The following is a 25,493-nucleotide window of genomic DNA, read 5'->3' on the forward strand; positions in this document are numbered from 1 at the left end:
CACCATTTATGACCGAATAATGGGTTCCATCACTCAGCAGTTTCTAAATGTTATCAAGTTCTCGCTCAAAGATCCAAAAGCTGATGAATACATATGCTGTTAACCATACTAATTTAAAGAGTTTTTAGACCAACAAATACAATGAGTGGATTGGTAGCAGTCATAATAATCCACAAATTTCAGAGAGTTGAAGGTACAAAAGCTTGATTGCATCCTGCCATGGAAACTATTTGTACACCCGAAAAGCATCTTTAGGGAAGTTGAAAATTATGATAAATCCCCCTAGATAGGACTGTTGGTGCTAAAGAAACCACTATCAAAAGGATTAGTCTCTTGACTATGTGTTCTAATGGAAAGATGAATAAGGATTTTGCTTTCCTCCAAGCAAAATGCTTTGGTTACCAAAACATGAAAAAGGAGCAGACATACAAATGCAGTCGAGGGAAAAAAAGGAAAATAAATCTATGTGCTACTGCAGGCATAAAACAAGTATCTGCCATCTGCAACACACACACTCAACAGCTCAGAGAAGAATCAGCCCCTAAAGAGTGACACAGTGTGAGGCAAAAAGGTGACCTAACTAATAACTGGAGGAAATCACTAAAATCAAAGAGGTTTACCATCAAAGTGCAAATAGATCAAGAGAGGGCACATGTATCCATTTCTCTCAAACGGAGGCTGATTCTGACCACCTGCAGCCTTTGTGGCCTTCTCCACGCTGTAACCGTGACACAGCTCTTTCTTCTTCATCCAAGCAAGCACAGGTGATTGCTCTCCTTGTCCCAGGCACACCTGCTCCACGGTGTACTGCCTGGCACCTGAATTACTTCAAATCAGGCAACTTAATGCTTTATGTTACTTGGCTTTCAGTAGTGGAAAATGATTCCCTAATCTGTGTGGTACCAAAAATGACTGGGTGATGCAGGACTCGTAGGAAACCTCCCGGCACACCATCCACCATCGCTGCTGAGTCCTGGGGGAGTATTTTCACCTCAAGCCTGCTGGCAATCTGGCAGAGACAGTTCTTCACTTCGAAACTGCGAAGAATCCCCTCAGAATAAAATTGCCGGGGGATGGACTGCAGAGAAGAGTCTCAGAATTAATTTATTTACCGGGGTGTGGGGCCAGCGGCCCGCGCGGGGGGATGTCCCCTCCCCCGGAACGCCGCGCTCGGGGCGCTGTTTCCGGGCGGGAGGGAGGGAAGGCAGGCGAGGGGCGGGTTTGGGCGCTGCACCGGCGGGCGGCCCGCGGTCCCTCGGCGGCTCCGGGATCCCGATCCAGGCACAGCACGGGAGTGAGGATGAACCTGGAGCGGCTCAGGAAGCGTGTGCGGCACTACATCGACCAGGTGAGCGCCCGGCGGGGGCAGCGGGCAAGGGGCGGCGGGCCCGCGAGCTTTCCCAGAGGAAAAGGCGCTCTCGGCGCGGCTCCCGCAAGGAGAGGGACTGGGGCGGGGCGAGCAGCGGTGCCGGGCTCTGCGGCGGCGGAGAGGGTGCTAATTTTGTAATTATGTCCCGTTTTCTCTGGAAGGGGAGGGAGTGGCAGTGGGAGAGGGGTGCGGCGGGCCGGAAGCGCCGCCTGTGCGGTCTCCAGTGGGAGCCGGGGCCTCCTGGTGGGTTTTCCTGATGCCTTCCTCGCGTGGAGGAGGAGGAGGAGGGGGAAGAGGACAGCCGGCTGTAGAGTAGCTATGAAACGAAGGCGTATTTTCAGGATCTCGCCCTGCTGGGTTGTGCAAGCCGTGCCGGGCTTACCTTGGGCAGGAGACGACCCCAGGTTGCACCAGGAGAAGCTCAGTTTGGATATTAGGAAAAAAAATCGCTTCACTGAAACCGTGGTTAAGCATCGGAACAGGCTCCCCAGGGAAAGTGATGGAGTCACCATCCTGGGAGTGTTCAAAAACTGAGCGGACGTGGCACTTGGCCACGTCGTTTAATTGTCACAGTGGAGTTCGGTCGGCAATTGGACTTGATGATCTCGGAGGTCTTTTCCAAACTTAATGGTTATATGATCGTGTCAAGGGGGAATGGATTCAAAATAAAAAAGTGTAGGTTTATATGATATATTAGGAAGAAATTCTTTACTGTGAGGGAGGTGAGACACTGGGACAGGTTGCCAAGAAAAGTTGTGGATGCCCCATCCCTGAAAGTGTTCAAGGCCAGGTTGCGTGGGGCTTTGAGCAACCTGGGAAGCTAACACCAAAAGAATACTAATTATTTCTGTCATGCTTTTACAGCAGCAGTATCAAAGTGCCCTGTTTTGGGCTGACAAGGTAGCTTCACTCTCTCATGGTAAGTGGTTGCTTTAATCTTTGTTTTTGTTAACTTTTTTTGATAGTGTTCTGGTTTGAAGGTTTTGTAATAAATAATTGGATAAATCTTGTAGTTCTGAGTTTGGTGTAAGTCCTTTTTTGTGATCTTTGGAATAGTATTTTTCCAAATACAGCAGAGCTCATCTTCCTTCCCTTTTGAACTTTGTGCTAAAATTAATGTTTGTCCAAACCTTAAGGTTTGCCTACCTTAAGAATCAAAAAGAAAAAAAGCAAAAGATACAAGAGACCACGGTGGTTTCCTGCAGGACTCATGATTGTCCTGGGTGACAAGTAGACTGCAGGTTTACAGAGGGAGATGATGCTGGTTTCCAGTGTCTGTCTGTGGCCATGGGCCAGTTACACGTAAAATGATTCTGGGGGCTTGATTCCACAGAGGCTTTGGTTGCCAATAAAGTAGGAGGGTACTAAGCTGTCCTTCTGGAATCATAACATCAAGCTGCAGAAGGCTAGTGCTTTCACTGTTGATAGATTCCCACTGATCTTTTTTTTTTGAGAAAGACAATTTTGGGTTGTTTTTTTTTCAGCCATATGTTCAAGGGCAGGGTAACTTGTAACTGCTGCTTTTTTGGATCTGTATCATTGTATCACTGTCTCCTTTTCATGTCAAACCTCTAGAATGACATTCTTTGTTTTCACTGTCCAGTGCACTACCTGATGTCTTTGAAGTTAAAATCTGATTATTTTTTCATTTTAGTCTCTCAATAGTAGATGAGTTGTTTATACATATTTATATATAAAAAATAAAACTTCATTAGAATGCTGGAGTAGGGAAAAAGTACTTCTCTAGTGAAGCAAAAGTGAATATTCTGTATGAAAGTGTTTAAAGATATATTGTAATTTAATGGTTTATAATTTGTTCTTTTATTTTAGAGGAACCACAAGATATTTATTGGTTGGCCCAATGTCTTTACCTAACAGCTCAGTATCACAGGGCAGCACATGCCCTTCGATCACGTAAGTTGGATAAGGTAAGTCATCTTAGTCAAAGAATTACTAATGTTAGCCCTCTTTCAAAACCTTTGCTGCTAACCACAGGGACTTCTTCCATCAGAGGATAACATTTATGGGAAAAGTAATTTGAAAAACCTGCATGATATAGTTTATGTGGCCCTGCATGATGTAGGTTATATGACCCCCTTTATATTGGTCAGATTGAAAGTGTTGTCCCCAGATAGGGTCCTAGAAAAGAGAAGGGGTCCAAGAATGTAACTGCAGTAGGTATGGGAAGGTGGAGTGCAACTTCAGGAAGGATATTGAGGTCCTGGAGCAGGTCTAGAGGAGAGCAACTGGGCTGGTGAAGGGACTGGAGCACAAGTCCTATGAGGAGAGGCTGAGGGAGCTGGGGCTGTTCAGCCTGGAGAAGAGGAAGCTCAGGGGAGACCTCATCACTCTCTACAGCTACCTGAAAGGAGGGTGTAGCCAGGTGGGGGTTGGTCTCTTCTCCCAGGCAACTATCAGCAAGACAAGAGGGCATAGTCTCAAGTTGTGCCAGGGGAGGTTTAGGTTGGATATTAGAAAGAATTTCTTTACAGAGAGGGTAATCAGACATTGTAATGGGCTGCCCAGGGAAGTGGTGGATTCTCCGTCCCTGGAGGTTTTTAAGACAAGACTGGATGTGGCACTCAGTGCCATAGTCTAGCAACTGCAGCGGTAGTGGATCAAGGATTGGACTTGATGATATCTGAGGTCCCTTCCAACCCAGCTGATTCTATGATTCTGTGATTCAGATGTAGTTGTTTCAATTGTCCTTCCACTCTGATAATGAGTGGGGAAGGCAACAGTGAATTAAATGTCCTTTGAGAGTTTAGTAGTGGAGAAAATGTTACAGACTTAGTCATGTTGGTCAGGAAAGACTTTTGATGGCAAAACGGATGAGGAGGCCATAGAAGTGAAAAAGGAGAGAGCAAAATGGAGTCTAGTAGTGTAAGTAAACATGCTTTCTCTTTGTAACTGTTATGTATGAAACTTCTCTTTCAGTTATATGAAGCGTGTCGCTACCTTGCAGCTAGATGTCATGTGAGTACACATTTTAACCACTATTGGAAGCAAACCAAATTAAATGAAAGACACATCTTGGGAAGATTAGGTACCTGAAAGGCAATGTAGACGTTTATATTCACTGGAATAACAGGTTTAAATTTTGTGACAGTTGATTTCATTCTTTAACTTGCAGTGGTTTTGGTTACTGTGGTATCCATTCTAGTACTCTGAAGAGATCCAACTGACTTTTTTTCCAGGAAATAGTCCTCTAATATTTTGTAGGGGAAGAACATGAACCTTTTTTGTCTCATGTCTTCATGTTTTCATTTTTGATTGGTTGGTTGTAATCTGACCAGAGGAGATGTGATTTATGGTCATATAACTATAGTTAATAGCTTTATACATCTGTATAAAATGGGATACATAAATAGTGAAATGCAGTGCTTTCACAGAGACAACTGAATCAATTGATAGATTAAATGTAGACATAGAATAATGTGCAGTTTATAGAATAAGATGATGGTAGTTTATTAAAGCCTGTGTTAACTGTTTTTAGGAGTATATCCATTTCTCTGATTGCATAATGCTGAATAATAGATTTTTCTGGAGGTGCTCATTTTATATTTTTTTTGCATATTATAAGTGACCAGTAAAACAGTTGACTGCAATTATAAAATGACATATGGCCAATTAAGCATATGTATGCATGAAAAACTTGCTGATAAAATTAAAACTGGTTGTTACAATCTGTGCTTTTGAAACACGATGCTGTGTTTATTGTTGCTTTATGTACAGATTATTCAAAATCCAACCTTGTTTTTTACATGTACATGTTTGGTTAGTATGCTGCAAAAGAGCATCAGCAGGCCCTGGATATTCTTGATATGGAGGAGCCAATCAACAAACGACTTTTTGAAAAGTACTTGAAGGATGAAAGTGGCTTGAAAGATTCTACCACAGACTGGGAGATGTCACAATCCTCTGTAAGTGACAGTATTTAAACAAATATTTTTATAACTGAGAAAAATAATGTGTGAAGTTAGAAAGTGATTTTACAGCTGTTGAATCTGAAAGTGCATTTTCAGCTTCCTTTTTCAGATAACATAATTTTTAAAAATGCTGAATTATTCTCTTTTCAGTCACAGATCATGTGTTAACTTCCTGTATGGAAGTAACTTGGTTTGCAAAAATAAAGAGTGCTCTTTGACAACTTCCCATAAATTATTTGCAGACACTTTGGAGGAACTTCATGATCTAGTATTGGTTTTTACAGTCTTTTATCTCTGTGCTGCAATTTCAGTCTTGATAATGTGAGCTAACATTTCTTTCAATTGGGCTGAAGGTTCTGAGATAACAAAGCAAGTTTTCTTCTCTGGTTATTTTTAATGAAATACTTCATAATCACTCAAGTGTTATTCTCAGTGGAACATTTTTTGATCACACTTGTGAAAACTGTGTGATGTAAAGGTGAAGTTTTTGAAGCTCAGTGAAAAAATCCTGCATAGGCAGACAGTTAAAATGGATTGGTACCACGTGTAGGCTGAATGGTCTGTGAAGAGTCTTCAGTTTCAAATTGAAATTTATTAGCTGAAACTACACTGAAGGTGATTGATAGGTGGTGTTTTCCCTGTAAGACTGAAGTAGCAAAGTGAGTTAAATTGTTGATGTGGACTGATTTTGAATGCTGATATAATGGTTTTTAAGGAGAACTAGCTTAGACTACGTGACTGTGGTGCATCTATTTATTGGGAATATTTAAACTACCACTACAAGCAAAGGAAGAAGTCCTCAGCTTTGGCTGTTTATTCTTGCTCCCTGTTTCACGATACTCTGGCCCTGGTGTTTTGTTGGCTGATTACTGAAGTAAATTGGGAAACTCTTTTGACTGAAAAGTAATCCAGCCAAAAAACTTGACTTTGTCAGTCTTTACCTTCAGAAATGCTTGTGATAATGCAGTTCACTAGGAAGAGAATGGGTTTGGTTTGCCAAAGGAGAGAACTACTGAAATGGGTACTGCCACAAGAAATATTAGCTCAAACTTCTCCCCAGTTTGCAGAGACACTTCAGACTGAGTGACTGATCTCTGAGCTGGTTACAGTGTTACTGCTTTAAAAGTTTCCTGAGGTTTATCCGTTGTTGATGCAGCTGCTCTGTTTCAGATGGGGGGAACTCAGGAGAGTTGGGTCTGTCTGTTTAGTCTGGTGATAGAGATGGGTAATGTGCTAACCTTCTCTTTTGCTGACATTTCTGTGGCCTTCTGACTGTACTGAATACCCATCTAGGGAATTTTGAAAGAACATGTTAGTTATTAGACATTTTAGCACAACTGTGCTAATAATAATCTTTCACTGCTTAAATTTCTGGAACATCTTTGTTTTGGTTTGAAAGGAAGGATATATGTTTCTGCTCAGAAGAGTTGAGTCCACAGATTTGGCCTTTTTCATGTCTTGCATGAAATATGTGGTTTAGTGGTCAACAAAGAATTGCTTTCAGAAGTGACAGTTTCTCTGTGAGTATAATTAGCTTACAACTCAGTACCAGAGAGCTGGATGCCAGAAGTAGAAAAGATAAACTCTATCCTTCTATTGCTTATTTCAAGCATGTGTTTGTTAGAAAACCTGACAGAGCATTCTTTTGAAAATTTTTTAAATAGCAGAAACATTTTTTTATTTAAAAACAGCACTAGAAAACCAGGTTCTATCATGCATGAAATGCTTTTTACTTTCCAGGTAGCCCATTTGATTTGTGCTCAAAACCAAATGGTAAACATTGATTCAGTCTCTGACTTCCAGTCCTGCTTTTCCACCAGATCAAGAGCTCTATATGCCTTTTGCGAGGGAAGATCTATGATGCTTTGGATAATAGAGCCCTGGCAACTTACAGCTACAAAGAGGCTTTGAAGCTTGATGTTTACTGCTTTGAAGCATTTGATCTTTTAACGTCACACCATATGCTGACAGCACAAGAAGGTTTGGATAGAAGTATTTCTCAAGTACAAGTAAAATTTACCTGCTTTCTCAATATGCGTTTTCCTAGGTTGAAATTAAAGCCATAAGACAAATAGCAGACTTCAAAATAATAATTCAAATAATAGAAAATGTATGAAATGAGTGAAAATTATGATCTGTGCAAATTTGCATTTGAACTTTTCTTTTTCAGTCTTGCAGTGCTAAGAGCTGAAAGAAACAAAGTAACCCAGCATTCCTGTTTGTTAGCTCTGGAAGCTCTCATGCTCTTTGTTCAGCCTAAACAATGTTTTTACCTGTGTTCTCAACTTCATAGCTTTGAATCCATGAAACCCTACTGATGTTTGCTTAGTTATAGCAGGCGTTGATTAACAGAGCATTCTGAGTGATAAAATTTGACATGTGGAGTACATGGAAACAGTGGTGTGTTATCTTCATTAAATTTTATTTAACAGTGTAGAAGGAAAAACTAAGAATTCACTCCTTAATTTCCATCATTAGTAGTATTATCTGTTTCAGTGTATCTGTGCTGTTATCTTCCCTGTAGTTGGGATGACCGGCATAAAGTTCTTTGCATCTCTAAGTTCTTAAAATGTTGTATCTTGCTGTTCATTCTGTAATATGACCACTTTGATTGTTTTTAATTCCTCTAGAAAAAGAACTTCTTGAATCTCTACCTCTTAGTAGACAATGTACAGAAGAAGAACAGGAATTGCTTCACTTTTTATTTGAGAATAAATTGAAAAAGGTAAATCCCCAAACTGACTGAAAAGCTGGAGAATTGACTGAAAATCTTGACTTTGGGTGTAAATTTTCTTGTATCCCATTTATTGTGAACATTGAAATAAATAAGGGCTTTGTAATTTTTGGCTATTTTAAAATTTTTAATACAGCACATATCACTTCATGGAGTAGTAAGTATAACAGTGTTCTGTATACTTGTTTTCTGGTGTGGTGACAACTTGAAATTCTGATTTATGTTTCTTAAGCTTTATTTCTTGAGAAACTTCTATGCAAAGAAAAAGAGCATTAATAATGTAGACAAAATGTCAGTATACCCGATATAGCAACATCATTTCAGACTTTTTTATTCCCAAAGATAATGTGAGAGTACTGAAAACCAACTATGTATTGCTCATTATTAACTTCTACAGCCTACACTTAAGATATTGACCCTGGCAAACATCTTTCATGTTCTAAATGAGCTTTTAAGTACATTGTAAAGAAGCATTTTAGTAAATACCCATTTTGTGGACTTTTGATTTTAAAATTTAAATTTTAAGAACTTTAATGCTTCTTAAATATTCTTTTAGCATTAAAAATATTAATACTTATTTAGATCATCTGATTTTAGGTTGGTTTTTGTTTCATGCGATGTTTCTTTTCTCTTTCAGTATAATAAGCCCAGTGAAACAGTGATTCCTGAATCAGTAGATGGTCTTCAAGAAAACCTAGATGTGGTGGTATCCTTAGCTGAAAGACATTATTATAACTGTGATTTCAAAATGTGTTACAAGCTTACTTCAGTGTAAGTATACAAAGCAACTTTTAGGTTTTTTTTCCTCCTATCGTGAAGTGTAATAATTTTGCCTGGACTTATAGCCAGTATTGTTGTTCAATGGATTGACATACATAACAGTTTGATATGTATTTCAGAATATATGTTATATATGTTTCAGGTATTTAAAATGTGTAGCTTGTGTCTGGCAAGACGCATTATTTTTATAATATGTACCAGAAGTATCCAACCCAAAACTCCACTTATTCAGCACTGTGCTGCACTTTCCTTCAACCATCCCTTCCTTTCTCTGGTACCTTCAGTTTTGTTTGCTCTCTGCCTACTTCTTGTTTGGTCTTGGTAATGAGCAGGTTTTAATCAGTTGGTTAGTTAGGAAGTATGATTTCTCTGGCTGATTAAAAGTTATGATGTTATTAATGATAATATATTATTAATTTTAAAAGTTAGCATGTGATTTCTAATTTTGATGGACCAAGTGTATCAGTTGTTATACAGCCTGGGCATACACTGCTGCTCAGTTGTCAGAAGGGTCAGAACACCACCCTGGTTTGCTTCTCAGCTACTGTAAATCTGAACATGTGGTTGTGTTTCTGAATGCCACAGGAAACAGAATTCTACAACTGAGCAAAATCTGATTCCTAAGGCATACTACCTAGTGCTAAGCTCAGGAAGTTGAGGACTATTGCTGAAAATGCTGTCAATATATATGGAAAAGATGAACAGAAATGTTGTTGCTTGCTGTCTGATAGTTAAATTTGAAGTGACCTGCAAATAAAAGTGCATTGTATTCTGATTTTCTAATTATATATTCAGCTTGACAGAATTTTCTGGTTTCCTCTTTTGTTAAGCTAAATTAATTGTTATTTTTCTGGTCTCAAGAGAGTCTTTATTATGCCATTAATAGTTATCTCCTAGTCACAAATAGTTTTCTTTGCCTAAAGTGGTAATTAACTGGAACATTACGTACTATAAAAGCAGCTTGCATATAACACATTAAATTTTTTGAAATGTGCATTGCAGATTTTGTTTTAATTTTTTCTTTTAGAGTTATGGAAAAAGATCCCTTCCATGCAAATTGTTTACCTGTACATATAGGGACACTTGTGGAGCTTAATAAAGCAAATGGTAAGAAATCCAACATTTTAATATGAGTCAACAGAATACTGTAAAGCCTCAATTTTAATAAAGAATTAAAGATGCCAAGTAACCCCCTTATGTACCATTTGAAACGTTACATATATTTTTCTTCCTACCTGCAGTTTCAAGAAAACATTGGTAACTGGAAAAGAAGGGAATTTCAGAGCTGACAGCAGGACTGGGGGGAAGTAGTTGTGCAAAGAGTCTTTATTCATTTATGATCATGAGTGTCAGTGTCTCTTAACCACTGGACTACATAGCCAGGAGGACAGTGAGCTACACTGCCTCATTCCTGTGTTTTGATTTCTGTTCTGAGGTGATCTTTGTAGAGTATCTGGGTGTACTTTTTCTGCTGAAAAATAAATTATATTCATTTAAACCAGAAAGAATTCCTCAGCAGTTGTGTATGCTTAGGTGGACATGCTTATCCGCTGTTAGAAAAGATTCTAGACTCTCCTTGCCTCCCTGTTGTGAAGGCCTCTTTAGTTCAAACAAGTTTATAATCATGCAACACCTTTGCTGGAATTACAATAATAGCTTATTTGCAGCTGGGATAGCTTTTTGGTATTTCAGGCTGCATATAAACATCCAAATCAAAGCTTGAATGTCTTTAAAACCAAACGGAAAATACAATAGACCTCACACAAGTGCAGGCTCTCAGAGGATGGTGCATTATAGGTATGCAAATAGGTCATTAGGAGTACTAGCATTTCTTGGTGATTAGTGAATGTACTTCTCAGTTATTTTACAGTTAACTACATCTGAAAGTCGAGCTGGTGATCTGCTTGTTCTTCTAAGTCTGCCTCAAGAAGCATTTTGTAAATAAGTTGGTATTTTTTTAAGCCTGTTTTAAAATTTGATTTTTCTGGAGCTGAGAATTGATGCAAAGTGCTCTAGGACAATCTCATCGGTTTAAGAGCACTGTGCTCTGAAGAAATAGAAATTTTATGTACCATAATGCTATTTCTTTTGAAACCATATAGGCAATAGAATTGTTACCCTGTATCTGATTACTGCAGCTATTGTCAGAAAATCTGTATTAAGTTATTCCAATAAGTAGAATTATTATTTTTATTAGAAAAGTAATCACTTAGAATTATTCTAAGTAATATAATAATTTATTTGCTTTTGTCCTATTTTCAGCATATTAATGCACAGGACTCTACTTTGAAATGGATCTAGCCAGTATGTTATACCTTTTAGATGTAGAAAGTTCAATAGTGTTTTACCTTGACAAGGTACATTCAAGTGTAATACTACAGGCATTTATTTTAATGTATGTTAATGACCTAAATTGTTGCAGAATTCTTAAGGGGTGGGAAGTATAGCTGCTTATTTGTGTGCCGTGAATACTTATGGGTTGTTTTGGTTGGGGTTTTTTTTAGTTAATTGTAAACCCAAATCTCTTTTGAGGCAGTTTGAAGCTTTACCACTGAACAGAAAGCATTTTTGTTTACTTGTGAATTAATAATGTTGGATGTTCTGGATATTTTGTATGGAAAGCTGAAAGACTTGAAACATCTTAATGTTTTACCATGTTTTAATTTTCTTTTCTTGTTTCTTCCCATTATGTAGAACTTTTCTATCTTTCTCACAAACTGGTGGACTTGTACCCAAATAATCCTGTAAGTTGTTCTAAGCCTTCATTGCTTGGTGGTTTTTTTAGTAAAAGCATGTAAAAGGTGTAATGTAATAGTTTGAGCAACAGAATTCAAAATCTGTTTCTGGATGAAGGTTGTAAAAATGGTTCACTCCTTTTATTTTCTATGCATTGTAATTTTCTTATACCAAGGTTCTTTTTTTAAAACAAAGTATCTGTAAAAGGTATTCAGTGCGAGTTATTAACTTTGAATAAAAATTTAAAATATATGCTGCAGTAATAAAAATCTACGCGTCTCTGAGAAACCTTTTCCAGGGTTTGATCACCTTCACAGTGAAAACTGGTTTTCTTTGACTCAATCTGAATTTCTTGTGTTGCAACTTTTACTCATTGCTTCCCATCCTGTCACTGCACCCCTGCGAGAGTCTGGCTCTGTCTTCTGTATTCCTTATCATTAAATAATTGAAGACAGCTTTCCACTTAGCTCTCTCTTTGAGAGCTGAACAAGCCCCAGTTAAAGAGTTACATGCCAGCATGTATCATCAAATAATTTGAAGAGCTGACTGTGATTTCAGTGAAAATGTTCCCAACTTCTCTATTATCCATCTCTCTCTTTTGATGTTTCACTAAAATGACTGTGATATATCTAATAATATTCTGTTTTGATTTTAATGTGTAGGTGTCATGGTTTGCAGTAGGATGCTACTATCTCATGGTTGGCCACAAAAATGAACATGCCAGAAGATATCTCAGGTAATTTTTTTTCCTGTTACTCATTTGCTAGATAAATACTTAATGTTTGTGATTGTTTGCAAGCTCGTAAACAGAACCCTCATTAAACTGGTTACTAGTAAAATATTCCTTTTGTTACCACCCTTTTTTTGATATGGCAATTTAGATTTCATCCATCTAGATACTTTAAAAATTATGGAGACTAATGAAGCATCTCTTTTGGCAGTCACCTGGCTGTTATGGGCAGGTGTAGTCCCTGCATTCACTCCTGCTGCCAAGCTAACTGCAGCTAGGTAATCAGGCCTCAGTCCTTAGTTTGAGGACACTCAGGCATTTTCCCGGGCTCAGGTTTCGCATCTGAAAGGAAAGAATTAGATAGAAAATTCTGACACTTGGCTGTCTAGTTTTTTCTGTGCACAAGCAGCTGTGGACTTGTTAAGTTTGGTCAATGCTCTTTCCTGTAGGTCTCCTGTATATGTAGTGAATATCAGCACTGGAGAGCAGAACTTTGCTGTGAAGTAGGGCATTTGTTTTGGTGCTGTAAGCTTAAACTGAGAAGGCATAAATCAACCTGTAAGACTTTCATTTTTCTTCTTCAGACCTTTATAGACAATAAAGGTAAAGATGGGTTAGTTATTTAGACTTTTTAAATGCCTGATTATTATGAGTAAACTGTTTAAATTCCTCACAAGTATCAGTGTGAAGTTCTTCAAGAAGCTGTCCTGAGTGACATATGTGGTTTTGGTGGTGAAATAAAAACCATCTTTAAATCTATAAGCATCCTTAACCAGAAAGAAAGGGTCTATAGATGTGTTGAAGAGAAAACCAAACAAAGAAACCCACAAACAAAACATCAGAATTCAGAGTAGTTCTGGCAAAAAGAAAAAAGAGGTCTGGTAAAAGTGAAATAGTAACAAGAAGCTTAAATTTCTGGGAGAAGAATGATAGTGTACAGCTAACAAGGCTGGGACAAGTGTGGGCTATGCAGTGGTTTTCAGAAACGAAACTCAAAGACACACTTGAATACCCAAGTATGTCATGGGTGGCAAGATGCAAGTGTCTGAATATGTGAAATTTTGTCCCAGGAGACAGAGAACACACCATTCTCTAGGAGCTGTGATGAGAAATAGTGAGTTTAACTGTGGCAAACAAAATTTAGATTAAATGTTAGGGAAAAAATCAAGTGTTTAAGGATAGTTAAGCAATAGAGTAGATTACTTGTGGAGCATGTAGGATCTCCATGTCAGAAGCTTTTAAGAAAAGACTGGGCAAATTTGTCATGAGCTGTTTAGTTACGAATGCTTTTGCCTTCAGACTCAGAAAATAATCTATACAGCTTTCCAGTGCTCCTGTCAAGTCCATCTTTCTGTAAAGACTCTAGAGTGCAGTCTTGATGCTCAGGTTGCAGTTTTCAGCTTGAGACTTGAGTGACATACCCTGATGCATGGCCTGTGGTGTGACAAATACTTGTTGTCTTCAAGGCTAGAACAATTATATAGCAAAATTTCAAGACATAATTCAGCCTAAGTGTTCATTTGGTATTTTCATATCCTGCTTGTGAAACTTAGATTTTTTTTTTTTTTAGCATATACTTCTTTTCAAATGTATACCTAGGATTTTGCAATACATTATGAGTCACTACTGTTTTCTGTATTTTATTCAATTCACCTACTATATAACTGTTTACGTTTAATAATATCAAATAATTCTGCTGTCCATGAAGTAGTAGAAATAATACAATAATGAATTCATGACAATGTGTGAACTTCTAAGTGCTAAAGAGTTTGAACTTTTAAAATTAACTTTGTTTACCATTGGTCATTACAGGTGATTTCTTAACAGATACCTAACTGTGTGACACAGCATTGCTATCTAAGCAGTCATCTGAAGCAGGTGAAATTTAATTTCAGATGTGTTTGCTTGTGTTTTAGCAAAGCTACTACACTTGAGCGAACCTATGGACCTGCATGGATAGCATACGGGCATTCATTCGCAGTTGAGAGTGAGCACGACCAAGCAATGGCTGCATATTTCACAGCTGCACAGCTCATGAAAGGGTGTGTAAAAAATGTCATATTCGGGAATATCCATATCCATAGATAGTGTAGAATATTGATTTATATCCCTTGAAACAATAGGTAGAAGCAATACATTTGCAATAAGTATGTTAGAGAACAACAACAACAAAAAAAAAAAAAATTTAATCATCTGCATTTAGCTGCATTACTTGTGATTGCTGTTGTGATTTTGTAAGTTCTAAAGTGAAGATTTATATTTAGGTAATCTATGTTCTACCTGACAGTTCTATGAAATTTGTTGTTATACCAGGTCATCAACTGCTGTATAGTAATATCTTAAACAGCTCTTTCATGCTCTGGGAGAAGGTTGTAAAATGAGTCGTGGACTAATGTAATATTGCATATAAAACTGTTGTATTTGATTGTGGTTATTGGTAGATGTAATCTCTTTAATTATTGCTTCTTCCGTATTCTATTTGTAAATTAAACGTACGAAGGAAACTAGAGAAAAAACCCTCAGAACTAACTTAAGCACTGAGAAAATACTTGTAATTCCAGAGCATGTTATAGTCATGTATTGGAGTTTAAATTCTTGTCAGTAACTTACAGAGATGTAAAATCTTTCAAACTTCCCTTTAGGTTAATAGTCCATTTAAATCAGCTTTTACTTGGTTGTACATAAACATATGCAAACACAATTGGCATTTCTTTATAGTTTGCGACTCCATTCCTGGCAACCACCCAAAGCAAACACGCGGTTTGTTTTATGGTTTTTTAGGTGTCATTTGCCGATGCTCTACATTGGACTGGAATACGGTTTGACCAACAACTCCAAGTTAGCTGAACGGTTTTTCAGCCAAGCTTTAAGCATTGCACCTGAAGATCCTTTTGTTATGCATGAAGTTGGAGTGGTAGCATTTCAAAATGGAGAGTAAGCTTGCAAAATATGATTAAATACTATCCTAAACATGAATTATTCTGAAGTGCAATGTGTCAGTATATGTACTTAAGTACTTTGAGCTATAGTGTCTTTTGGTTCTAGTCTGGATGGTGTTTACCCTAAACCCTTGCTTTCCACATTGTTCTTCTTGTTTAAGATTGAATAAAGACAGAATTTAATGCTTGAGGAGCATGCAGAGATGAATATTACCTTCCGTGTGCCAGTCATTATGTAGTTGCATGCCTGAAGGCATCTATCTGCACACGTGCTATAAAATTTTGTACAGCAAAACATTTTATCAGCTCAGGAGTTTCCAGATATATTCTGGAAAAAACCCTAACAGTTCTATGAAGTGTTTAGTCAATATACTTGGTTTGATTCTGATTTTTTAAATTTTGTCTTGTTACTTCTTAGGACCACAATGCAAAATATAGCCAAGTGTAAATGACCGTGTTTTACATCTAATTCCATTCATACAATGAAATAATATCAAAGAACTCTTCTTTGTAATATAGTTTTCTCATACTGCTAATGAAAACTCTTCACTAATTTACTTTTCTTTCTCCCCACCCCCTCAATTCTTAGCTGGAAGACTGCAGAAAAGTGGTTCCTTGATGCACTGGAAAAAATCAAAGCTATTGGAAATGAGGTATTTTTCCTACTAACATATGGAATTATAAATCTGTAAAACTCTAGCAAATTCTATAGTGTCTTGTGACAATTTATGCTGTTCTTATTTTAAAGTCAATTATAAATTTGACTTTAAAACTTGGACCACCTACTTGTAATTGGGTGTGTTGGGTTTTTAGAGGAGAATTGTCATATATCATCTTCAGTGCTATGGGAAAAGACAAAAAGTATTTTTCTCTATGAAATTAAAAGAAAAATAAGCACTGACTGGGGAGTGAAATGCAGGTCTTATTCTCAGACCTGGGTCTTAGAAGAACAATTGCTCTTGACTGAGGGTGGAACTGGGTACACATATGACAATGGTTTCTGCTACCTTAAGTATTAGCCATTTCTTGAATGACTTCCACTTTTGTGGGGTCATAATCCTGTAGGTATGGATTTGTTTTCTTTCTCCTGGATAGAGACACTGAGTAGGAATGTGGTCAGAGATGCTTAACTAACTTTCCTGAAATTACCCAAAATAATCACTAGCAAAAGGTTTGTTGGGAAATGTAGTTCAGGTGCTTTTGTGAATCAAAAGTTGACCATTACAATCCTGATTCCTCACCCTGGAGTACAGATAAATGTGTACCTATTGGCAGTAATGGTTATTTGTGTGATATCATCTTGTCTAAAGAAACATATTGTACTAGAGAAACTCAAGATGCCTTAATGAAAGCAGTACCACCTTGTGACAGGCTTCTTGTGAATTTTAAGATAGGTTTTCTCAATTTTGAGCTTAAATTTAGTTAATGAGGACATCACCTCATGCTACTGTGTTAACAAATCATCTCCTATCAATATAAGGAAATTGCTTCTAGAGCACAGTAAGCTATAAAGTGGAAAGTGCTGAAGAACTAAAAATCTTCATGTGGACAAGGCACATATTTACTAAAACAAACTGCGCAGCTACTAACTTATATGCTCACCAATATATAAATGGACTTGTTCTGTTTTAGTTAAAGCTGTAATGTTGTTCATGGAAATGCCATAAGCTTTGTAGGCCAGAATTAAATTTACGTGTATGCATAAATTCTTTTCTATGTGGCATTTTTCATGTTTATTGAGAAGTACTAAATACCAGCAATCTGTAAACACACAAATGAATATTTAGAATTAGTGTGGGAAACACCTAAAATAAGTAGAGATTCAGAAAATAGTATTATATTATTATAAACCACAAATTCATAATGCAAAAGCTCAATTTATTTTTAATTTCAGTAAAAAGCATTTTAAGGATTTTGTTGGCTCAGATTGCCTTCTGTGTTCCTCATAAATGAGCTAATTTATGTAGAACAGATGAAGTGAGACCATGGAGAAGACAGCAAAAAGACTTTCAGTATTCATGATTGTTTTACAAATACCTAATTTGAGGGGGTCTTTGGTGCTCCTAGCTAAGACTCTTTTTAGTTAAGCAGAAAACAAGTTCTATTTGGTTTGCACCCAAGTTCTAATTGGCTTTTGGGAATGGATAAAATAGAAAAATGAGTTATTGAATAAAGGTTTGGGGCTTAAATGTGTGTTTTGTAAAGAATTTAAAATGTTCCTGATAATTTTCTTGGTCATAAATAAAACGCCTTATTCATTTGTATGTTTGGGGTTTTTTTAAAGTAGACAAATTTAGTTATAGTCCGAGAAGCTGCAGTTATTTGAATTGCTGCATTATTTTGCAGGTGACAGTTGATAAGTGGGAGCCTTTATTGAACAACTTAGGACATGTCTGCAGAAAACTCAAGTAAGCAGAGGCTACTGGAGCTGCATTTTTCTGTAATGCTGCAAAAATGTGCTTTCTCTCTCATTTATATCATCTACCACATGAGAACAGTGTAGAAGTACCCTATAAGAAGATGATTCTCTGAATCAGCTTGTGAATGTAAATACATTAATCGCCCCTTATATCCTGTTTACCACACACAAGTTAAAGTCCTTAATATAAAAGCCTTTCCTTAATTATTGATTCTTATTAGATAGAGATTTGATCATTAACACAGCAAGGAAATATTACTTTATGTTTTTTTAGAACAAAACTATTTCATTTTATATTTCCATTCCATGAACAGCAAAAGTGCAAAGTACCTATGCAAGCTTTAACAGTTCTAACACAGAGACATGTTTTCTCATTAATTACCTTAATCTGACTTTAACCAGTGTTTTCTTTTATTCAATCAATGCCATATTTTTTGTTCTTTTTTTAGTGTCACAGTTTTAATCACCCAATTGGTGTATACTGTAATTTTTTTTCAAAGCTGCTAATGAGAATGTGATTATGGTAGATGAAAGTTGTACTTCTGCTTTGGCTTTGGTAGTAATTGCTTTGTGCTCGAATTGCCAATTAGTCTTCATTTTCATTATAAAATAAGAACGTATAATAGTTACTCCTTGTGCCAAGATCAAACAAAAGGCACTGCTTCTGGAGTCGGTTCATGAGTATAATTGCAGGGTTTTTTCAAATACTTGTTTTGTTTATGATTACTTTTGTCTTTTTTTTTTTAATTTCTACAGTAAGTTAGTAACCGCTTACATCACCCTTTGTACAACTGGCAGTGTAGTATTTGTTCAGGTTCAGAAATCAAACCTAATATATTTTTGCATCCTTGTAAACCATCTTTCAAGAAAATCAAGTTGAGAATTTAGGCAGCTGTACATATGCTTTGAAAACTTAAAAATTCTGTAATAACTAATTTAGTAGAGCTTGTGACACACGATATGGCTATTATGAAAAAACTTACAGGATATATGACTACTCACTAATATTAAGGGGTTGTAATTTGAAAGCAACATATTAAAATACAGTGGTAGTCAATTAGACATGTGAATACTATGAGTGAAAATAAAATTGCATCACAAAAGGGTTGTGCAGCAAGCAAACAGTTGCATAATTTTTCTGCCTCGATTGTTACTTGATGCCCTCTAACAACTTCATGTGTTGCTGTTTACATAATTTCATTATCACTATAGTCATTAAAATTTGTTGTGAGTAGGCAACTGCTATCTTTCTTTTTAACAATGTGGAACTGGGATGTCAAATGTGACAATTTAATTTCTCAGAGTAATGTCACAGTGTACATTTAATCCTTGGTTTATAAAATAACAAATGTAACAATCAGTCTAATTAATAGATAATTTTCAAAGAAAAGGTGACTGGTATTTGAAAGAAATTATGGGTATGTGTAAACCTCCTTTTTTGATAGAGAGTATAGCAAAATAGAATTGACAAAAGTACCAGTGTATGCAGCACAGGCTTCTGAAATTTCTGCCCAGAGAGCTTTTCTCAGTTTGAATGATGCAGGATTTAGTCTCGTATTGCTGCATCGCTCCCCCAGGGAGGCAAATGAAAGCTACAGAAAGCAAGCCAATGTTACAATGAGCAGCATTAAGCATGTAAAGCAATTTACCATATCAAATGGCTAAGATCATCTCCAAATGGGGCCTCCTGTAGGCAGCTGTTTTGCTACATAAGGAGAACAATGATTTCTCAATTACACTGAGGAAGAAAATTGTCAATATCCATGAGTCTTTTGTACATTCTGTTATGTTCAGAGTATAAAGCAATAATTTTTAAGTTCTGGCACAATTGTGTTCCACTTACTAATCAATCTTCTGTATTTAACCCTAACAGGAAATATGAAGAAGCACTGGAATACCATCGCCAGGCTCTAGTATTAATTCCTCAGAATGCTTCTACTTACTCTGCCATTGGCTACATACACAGCTTAATGGGCAACTTTGAAAGCGCAATCGACTATTTTCATACGGTACGTAACTGCCTTCACTTAAAGTGCTGGTCACAGATTCTCTAATTTACCTCTTTCGTTCTGGTTTAGGTTTGGAACAGAGAACTAGCATTTTTCCCAGCCTCCAAATTACTGTTTATTTTATAATCTTAATTTTTTTAAAAAATAGCTTCTGAAGTTTTCTACTGATTAGGTTAAAAAATGGCCTCTGTGGCAAACTTTGACTGTCATTATTGCAATTTACACTTCACGTACATAAGCTTGTCATGCAGCTGAAGTAATTTCAAATACTTCCAAACCATGCCTTAAAGGAGAAATTTTACAGTAAGTAAACAGCAACATATGTTATATCTCATGATTTTTGAATGCTTCTCTGTCTGTATTTATATTCTTTTCTGGTTTTGCTTCAGTGCTTTGCTTGCTTGCTACTTCAGACAAGTTCATGTGATGGTGTTATTTGAGTTGTGCAGTGTTTTGCTTTTAGAGTGAAGACTGTGCTCAGATAGCACTGTAGAACAACAAAATAACAAACTGAACTATTGCAGACTTAAGATGTAAATCTGCTACTGTTTTATTTGCTACTAAATACTTTTTACCGTTTTTTATAATAGGCCCTTGGTCTCAGGAGGGATGACACATTTTCAGTCACAATGCTTGGACACTGCATAGAAATGTACATTGGTGATTCTGAAGCCTACATTGGTAAGTCTTTAACCTCTGTGACTCTTAATCATTGAGTCCTTTGAGAGGAGTGTTATTCTTATGTCAAGAAAGACTGTCTACCACTACCTCATCAACTTACAAAGTAGAGTATGCCTTTGTTTGGATTTTTTTGTTGTTTTTTTAATGGCTAAATGATGCAGAATTTCACAGCAATTGCAGATGACCACTGTTTTTTGCGAGCATCATGACAATAAATTCTTACCAGCATAAAGAAAGGAAACAATTTATCATTGAAGGTTTTGATGGTTTCTTTTGGCAGCTTAGACACCAAAGGGAATAAGGAAAAAATAAAATAGAGATATAGAGTTAGGAAATCAGAGCACTAGTGCTAATGCTGCTGTAGAGCAAGGCATTTTCACCATGTTAAAACTTGGCCCTGTGGAGACAGGATAAATTCTTCTGACTCCAGAAATACAGCTTTACGTATGGTAACAAAAAAAAAAAGGCTTCTTAACTGTATTATTGCCATAGTTTTAAATTTTCTGTGAAAGTTTTCTGCCCCCTCCCCCACAACTTTATAATGACAGATTTCTGCTTCATTGAACTTAGTGTTTTATCTGTAGTGAACACAGCTGATGTTCTGTCAAGCATGTTAAGAAGGCTGAAGCCTTAAGAGTAAAAGCCATCTATGTGCTCTAGTGCTTTTCCAGCAGATTTTTTGCACAATTGAAGCAGATGTTTCTTCTCAATATTGTCTTTCTCCATATGTAGTTATTTAACACATCTGGAAGAACCATGCAGCCATGTGATATGCATTAATGCAAACCAAGCTGTGTGTAACTTAAACAAGAAAAAAAGCCCCTTGGAGAATTGGGAAGGGAATTGGCAATTACGTCTCATAACAGACTTTTGAATCTGAGTAGTGGTTCTTCTATTATGCTTTTTTCAAAAAGGAGGCTGCTGGATTTTTTCAGAACGACTCTATTCATCTTCAGTTATTAAGCAGCAACAGTTCCCTGATGATCTGAAAGCAAAGGATTATAGTAGTTTCTGGATAACAGTTTCTTTGAGAGATGTTTTTGGGAGTGTTCATTTGGAATAAACTAATGGTTTGTCTGTTTTCCTAGGAACAGAGATCAAAGACAAATTAAGATGTTATGACTTTGATGTACACACAGTGAAGACATTAAAGAACATAATTTCACCTCCCTGGGATTTCAGAGAATTCGACATAGAAAGACAAACTCTGGATGAAAGTGGCATAGTAACATTAGAGACATCAAATCAAAGGAAAAGTACAGATACCAGTCGCCCGCTGGAAGAAACATTTGAGATTGAAATGAATGAAAGTGATATGATGTTAGAAACGTCCATGTCAGACCATAGTACGTGACCATAAATACTGGTAGAGAGTTCATTTTGTCTAAGTGTAGTATGTTTGTTTTAGCATTTTTGTTTTGGTGTTAAACTTTCAAGAATTTGCTATTTTTTATATGAATTCAAACGACTATGTACTTAACACTGGGAGTTTTATAGTTTCTACTTTATAAATATTCCTTTCCTGAGAGCACTCTCATGAATCCCCATCTGGATCAAGAAGACTTCATTGCATTGATGCAGGCCATATACATAGTACTGTAGTATACAGGGTATTGGCTATTTTGCACATGTCTGTGCATTACTGAACATGAGTTCAGGTTTTAGACTCAACTGCACTTTAAAATTCAAGGGTATTGAGTGCAGAAAAGCTCGGGGAGGAGTCTCTGTTTTAACAGCAATTGCACACACTCTCACTGTTGAAATCTGGTTGGGTCTAGGCGATCCCATTGCTTTCCTATGAGCACCAACACAGGAGTGTAGAGAACTCTGGTTCTGTCCCAGGGACAGTGGAAATTGTGCTATGGCTTCACAGAGGGAATTGGAGGTGCCCAAGTTTCCCCTCCATGTGTTAAAACATAGGGATTGGGGTCTGCGTCAAGTGTAGAATTCTATACCAATCCTGTATGTTCTTAGATGTGAGAACGTAAGGTGAACAAAAATGTTTTACTTCCTAGTTCTAAAGTACTTCACACACGTTCTCCTGAAAAACATGGGATGAGCCATGAGTCTTAAGTGGAACAGTATCCAAGGAGAGTGTTGGGAAAATTAATCATTTAGGAAGCATATGCATCTCCTGGCCACCGTCAGGTCTCTCTCCTTCATTGTGGCTGGCAAAAAAGTTCATACAGAGGAGTTTCTTTGCTTTTGGAACCTGGTAGTTTGTGTGTGGTTCAGGTGACTTCTTTGAGGTAAACTGGGGATTTTTCCTGGACATTCTTGAAGCCTTTATAATGAGTGTGTCTCAACAACTACTCTGTTAGGCAGGTCTCATCCTTTAAAGGATCTTTTGATGGTTATTTTTACATCTGTGCTTATGTAACCTGAATGATTGTAACCAGGACCATCTCATGCATAAAGCGACACCAAAGGCTTCTTGTTGCACACAGAGCAGTCAGAAGGATATTGCCAATAGATTCTCAAAGAGCCAAACTCCTTTTTCTCTAGAACATTATTATTTTTAATCCAGCATATGTGAATCTAGTTTTCTAGTAAGACATTGTGGCAGTTTCTACATGGAATTTGGCAAGAGTCTTCTAGCAAATCGGGCCTTACTGTCAGACATGGATATAAATCTTGCATTGTTTCCTTTTTTCTATGTTGCTACTATTTTTGTTGACAAATGGCTTTAAAGATTGATAAAAGTTGATATTTCTTTCTGCACTGTCCAGTTATGATCTGATGGTATGTTGGCCGTGATGGCAATACAGGTTTATAGTGTTCCTCCTTGCCTGTAGGAATCTACTTACCCTGTGCTGATTCCTCAGCTGTGGTAGTACAAATGTTTGTTTGGTTATGTTGTGAATGAAATCAGGGAACCAGAGCAGCATTTTAAAACACTTTCTAGATCTGATCAATTCTCAGGTTCAAAGAGAGCGAGCCAGTGCTGTGTTACTTGTCATCAGTGGGGCAGAATGGTAGGAATGGGAAGAAACAGATGGAATAGTGAGAATGGGCATTGCTGTAAAGGCAGCATATCATGACACTGTGCCTTGACATGTATCTGCTAGAGGTTTTGGGGTTGGCTTTTGCTAGCCTTCATTTATTTGTATTAACAGTTACCTAGAAAGAAATGTATGCAAAGTGCCCTACATCATGAGCAACATTTTTGGATGTTAGAGAAATTCTTGATATGGCTTGGCTTGGCTCCCGGTCCTTTAGGCAGCTACAGTTAGGTTAGAGCTTGTGGTTTCTGATGTGCCTCAGACAGGACTTTAGGGAAAGTTTCTCTCTCCTCATTTCTATTCTGTTCAATGTTTTGATCTGCTTTTGTTCTATCCAAATCCCTGCTTTTGTACTGGCAGCTCCTGCTTGCTCTAGTCTTCTGCACCTCACAGCACCTGTCCTGCTCCAGTCCTGCTCTTGCCTGGACTCTACTTCCTAGATAGTGCTTGGTGCCTTTCTGGGTTATTATGACATTCACCCTGGCTCTAGTTAAATTGAGTATTGTCCTTGTCCTCATGAGGCCTTTGGTTATTAATTTTGGCCTGACTTGACCTCAGATTCTTGATTCTTGCTTCAAGTCATGCCTCTTGGCTTTGGCTGCTTGGTACAAGGATCCAAGACTGTCAGGTTGGGTGACTTATCAGTATGCCCCCAAAAGAGACACCTTTACTCTGTCCCATAACTTCATCTCTCCATTGAAAGGATCAGTCTTGTCCTGGAGTGAGGAGGCCTGGCTGTTGCCTTAAAGGTTTTCAGAACAGATATTTCTGCTGCCAATGGCTCCAACAGTTCCATCATAGGTACTGCTGCCTAAAAGATTTGAGGAGGAATAACGTTAGCTCAGTTGGTCAGAGCATGGTGCTAATAACACCAAGGTTGCGGGTTCAGTCCCCATATGGGCCATTCACTTGAAGAGTTGGACTTGATGATACCTGTGGGTTTCTTCCAACTCAGAAGATTCTGTGATTTCAGTTTCCTCAGCCAATGCCACCTGCTTGTATTATTCCACATCAGATCATATATTTCCTTTGTGCTGTGGACAGCTTTTTGAGGACCATCAATGCAGCAGGATCTGAAGATTTGCAGTGACCCTGTGTATTCTGATTAACTTGCAGGCATTTTGCTGCTTTTGTCTAGTTTTCGTAGTTCTAGATGAGTCTGTGTGTTGATAAATGCATGGTATATCCATACTTTGGATGTACTTTGCTGCACTTCTGCCACCGAGCCTAGGAGATATAGTCCAAGATACTCTAACTCACACAGGCATTGCAGGAAACTGTGGATTTAGACATTGCAAAATTTGTTGATTGCAATCTAGGACTGAGTAAGCCTTGGTTTGATTGATGGGTCAGTACTTAGAATAATCATAGAATCATAGGATGGTTTGGGTTGGAAGGGACCTTAAAGATCACCTGGTTCTAACTCCCCTGCCATGGGCAGCGGCACCTTCAAGTAGACTGTGTTACTCAGAGCCTCATCCATCCTGGCCTTGAACACTTCCAGGGATGGGGCATCCACAACTTCTCTGGGCAAACTGTTCCAGTGCCTCACCACCCTCACAGTGAAGAATTTCTTCCCATTACCCACCCTGAATTTCCCCTCTTTCCGTTTGTACCTTCGTTTGTACCACCACAGTTCCTGATGAAGCCAGTCAGAAAGGCAGGGAGGCATTGTCCAGAAAAGCTCCCGTACCTGCTGCCCGGCCCCGGAGGCTGGAGCAGACGGTGCATTCCTGCGTGCGGGCGCTGCTGCTTCATTTTGACAGAACCACCCGACTCCTGGGATGATGGAAGTAACGAGTAATGGACTCTTTTCCCCATTCCTACTCTTTTGTCCCCAGGACCTGGCTACCTCTCTTCCCCGTATCTTAAGGCTGTGGGTAACACGCCCCGGGGTGTCCATGCCTGTCCCGCCGTACGAGCCGCTCTGCGGCCGCTGTGACAAGGCACCCGCGACCTTAGGGAGAGACCATGAGAGCAGGGGAACGGGCACACTTCTCTGTCCTCCCCTGCCCACCGGCACAGTGGGAGCCCAGTGGGGTTGCGAGAAGTTCGGGGATGGGAAGGGGGATGACAACCGCGCCCCCGCCGCTCCCCGCGGCGCCCCCGCTGAGGGGCAGGGGCGGGGGAGCATCGCGAGATCCCGGCAGCGCTGCGGGCAGTTC

The 25,493-nt window shown here is 38.1% G+C and overlaps 1 protein-coding gene across 1 annotated transcript; it reads left to right on the forward strand.

Moving 5' to 3' along the window:
• The first annotated feature begins 1,211 nt into the window (after nucleotides 1-1,211).
• Nucleotides 1,212-23,035, forward strand: CDC16 (cell division cycle 16). Its single transcript, XM_027640587.1, has 18 exons — nucleotides 1,212-1,348; nucleotides 2,234-2,288; nucleotides 3,200-3,297; nucleotides 4,307-4,345; nucleotides 5,152-5,292; nucleotides 7,119-7,278; nucleotides 7,929-8,023; nucleotides 8,670-8,803; nucleotides 9,840-9,919; nucleotides 11,507-11,556; nucleotides 12,211-12,284; nucleotides 14,195-14,320; nucleotides 15,060-15,212; nucleotides 15,807-15,870; nucleotides 17,564-17,625; nucleotides 19,510-19,645; nucleotides 20,236-20,326; nucleotides 21,415-23,035. Exons 1-18 carry the CDS (start codon nucleotides 1,301-1,303, stop codon nucleotides 21,678-21,680), a joined length of 1,872 nt encoding a protein of 623 aa, XP_027496388.1. The 5' UTR covers nucleotides 1,212-1,300; the 3' UTR covers nucleotides 21,681-23,035.
• The last annotated feature ends 2,458 nt before the right edge of the window (nucleotides 23,036-25,493 follow it).

The sequence above is a fragment of the Corapipo altera genome, unplaced genomic scaffold (assembly GCF_003945725.1).
Source record: "Corapipo altera isolate COAL_440 unplaced genomic scaffold, ASM394572v1 0, whole genome shotgun sequence".
NCBI lineage: Eukaryota > Metazoa > Chordata > Aves > Passeriformes > Pipridae > Corapipo > Corapipo altera.

Excerpts from the sequence above, each read along its gene's own strand:
- CDC16 (XM_027640587.1), top strand. The coding sequence starts at position 1,301 with ATGAACCTGGAGCGGCTCAGGAAGCGTGTGCGGCACTACATCGACCAG. Across the intron at positions 7,279-7,928 it reads TATGCTGACAGCACAAGAAG|AAAAAGAACTTCTTGAATCT; the intron begins GTTTGGATAGAA and ends TAATTCCTCTAG. Across the intron at positions 19,646-20,235 it reads CAATCGACTATTTTCATACG|GCCCTTGGTCTCAGGAGGGA; the intron begins GTACGTAACTGC and ends TTTTTATAATAG.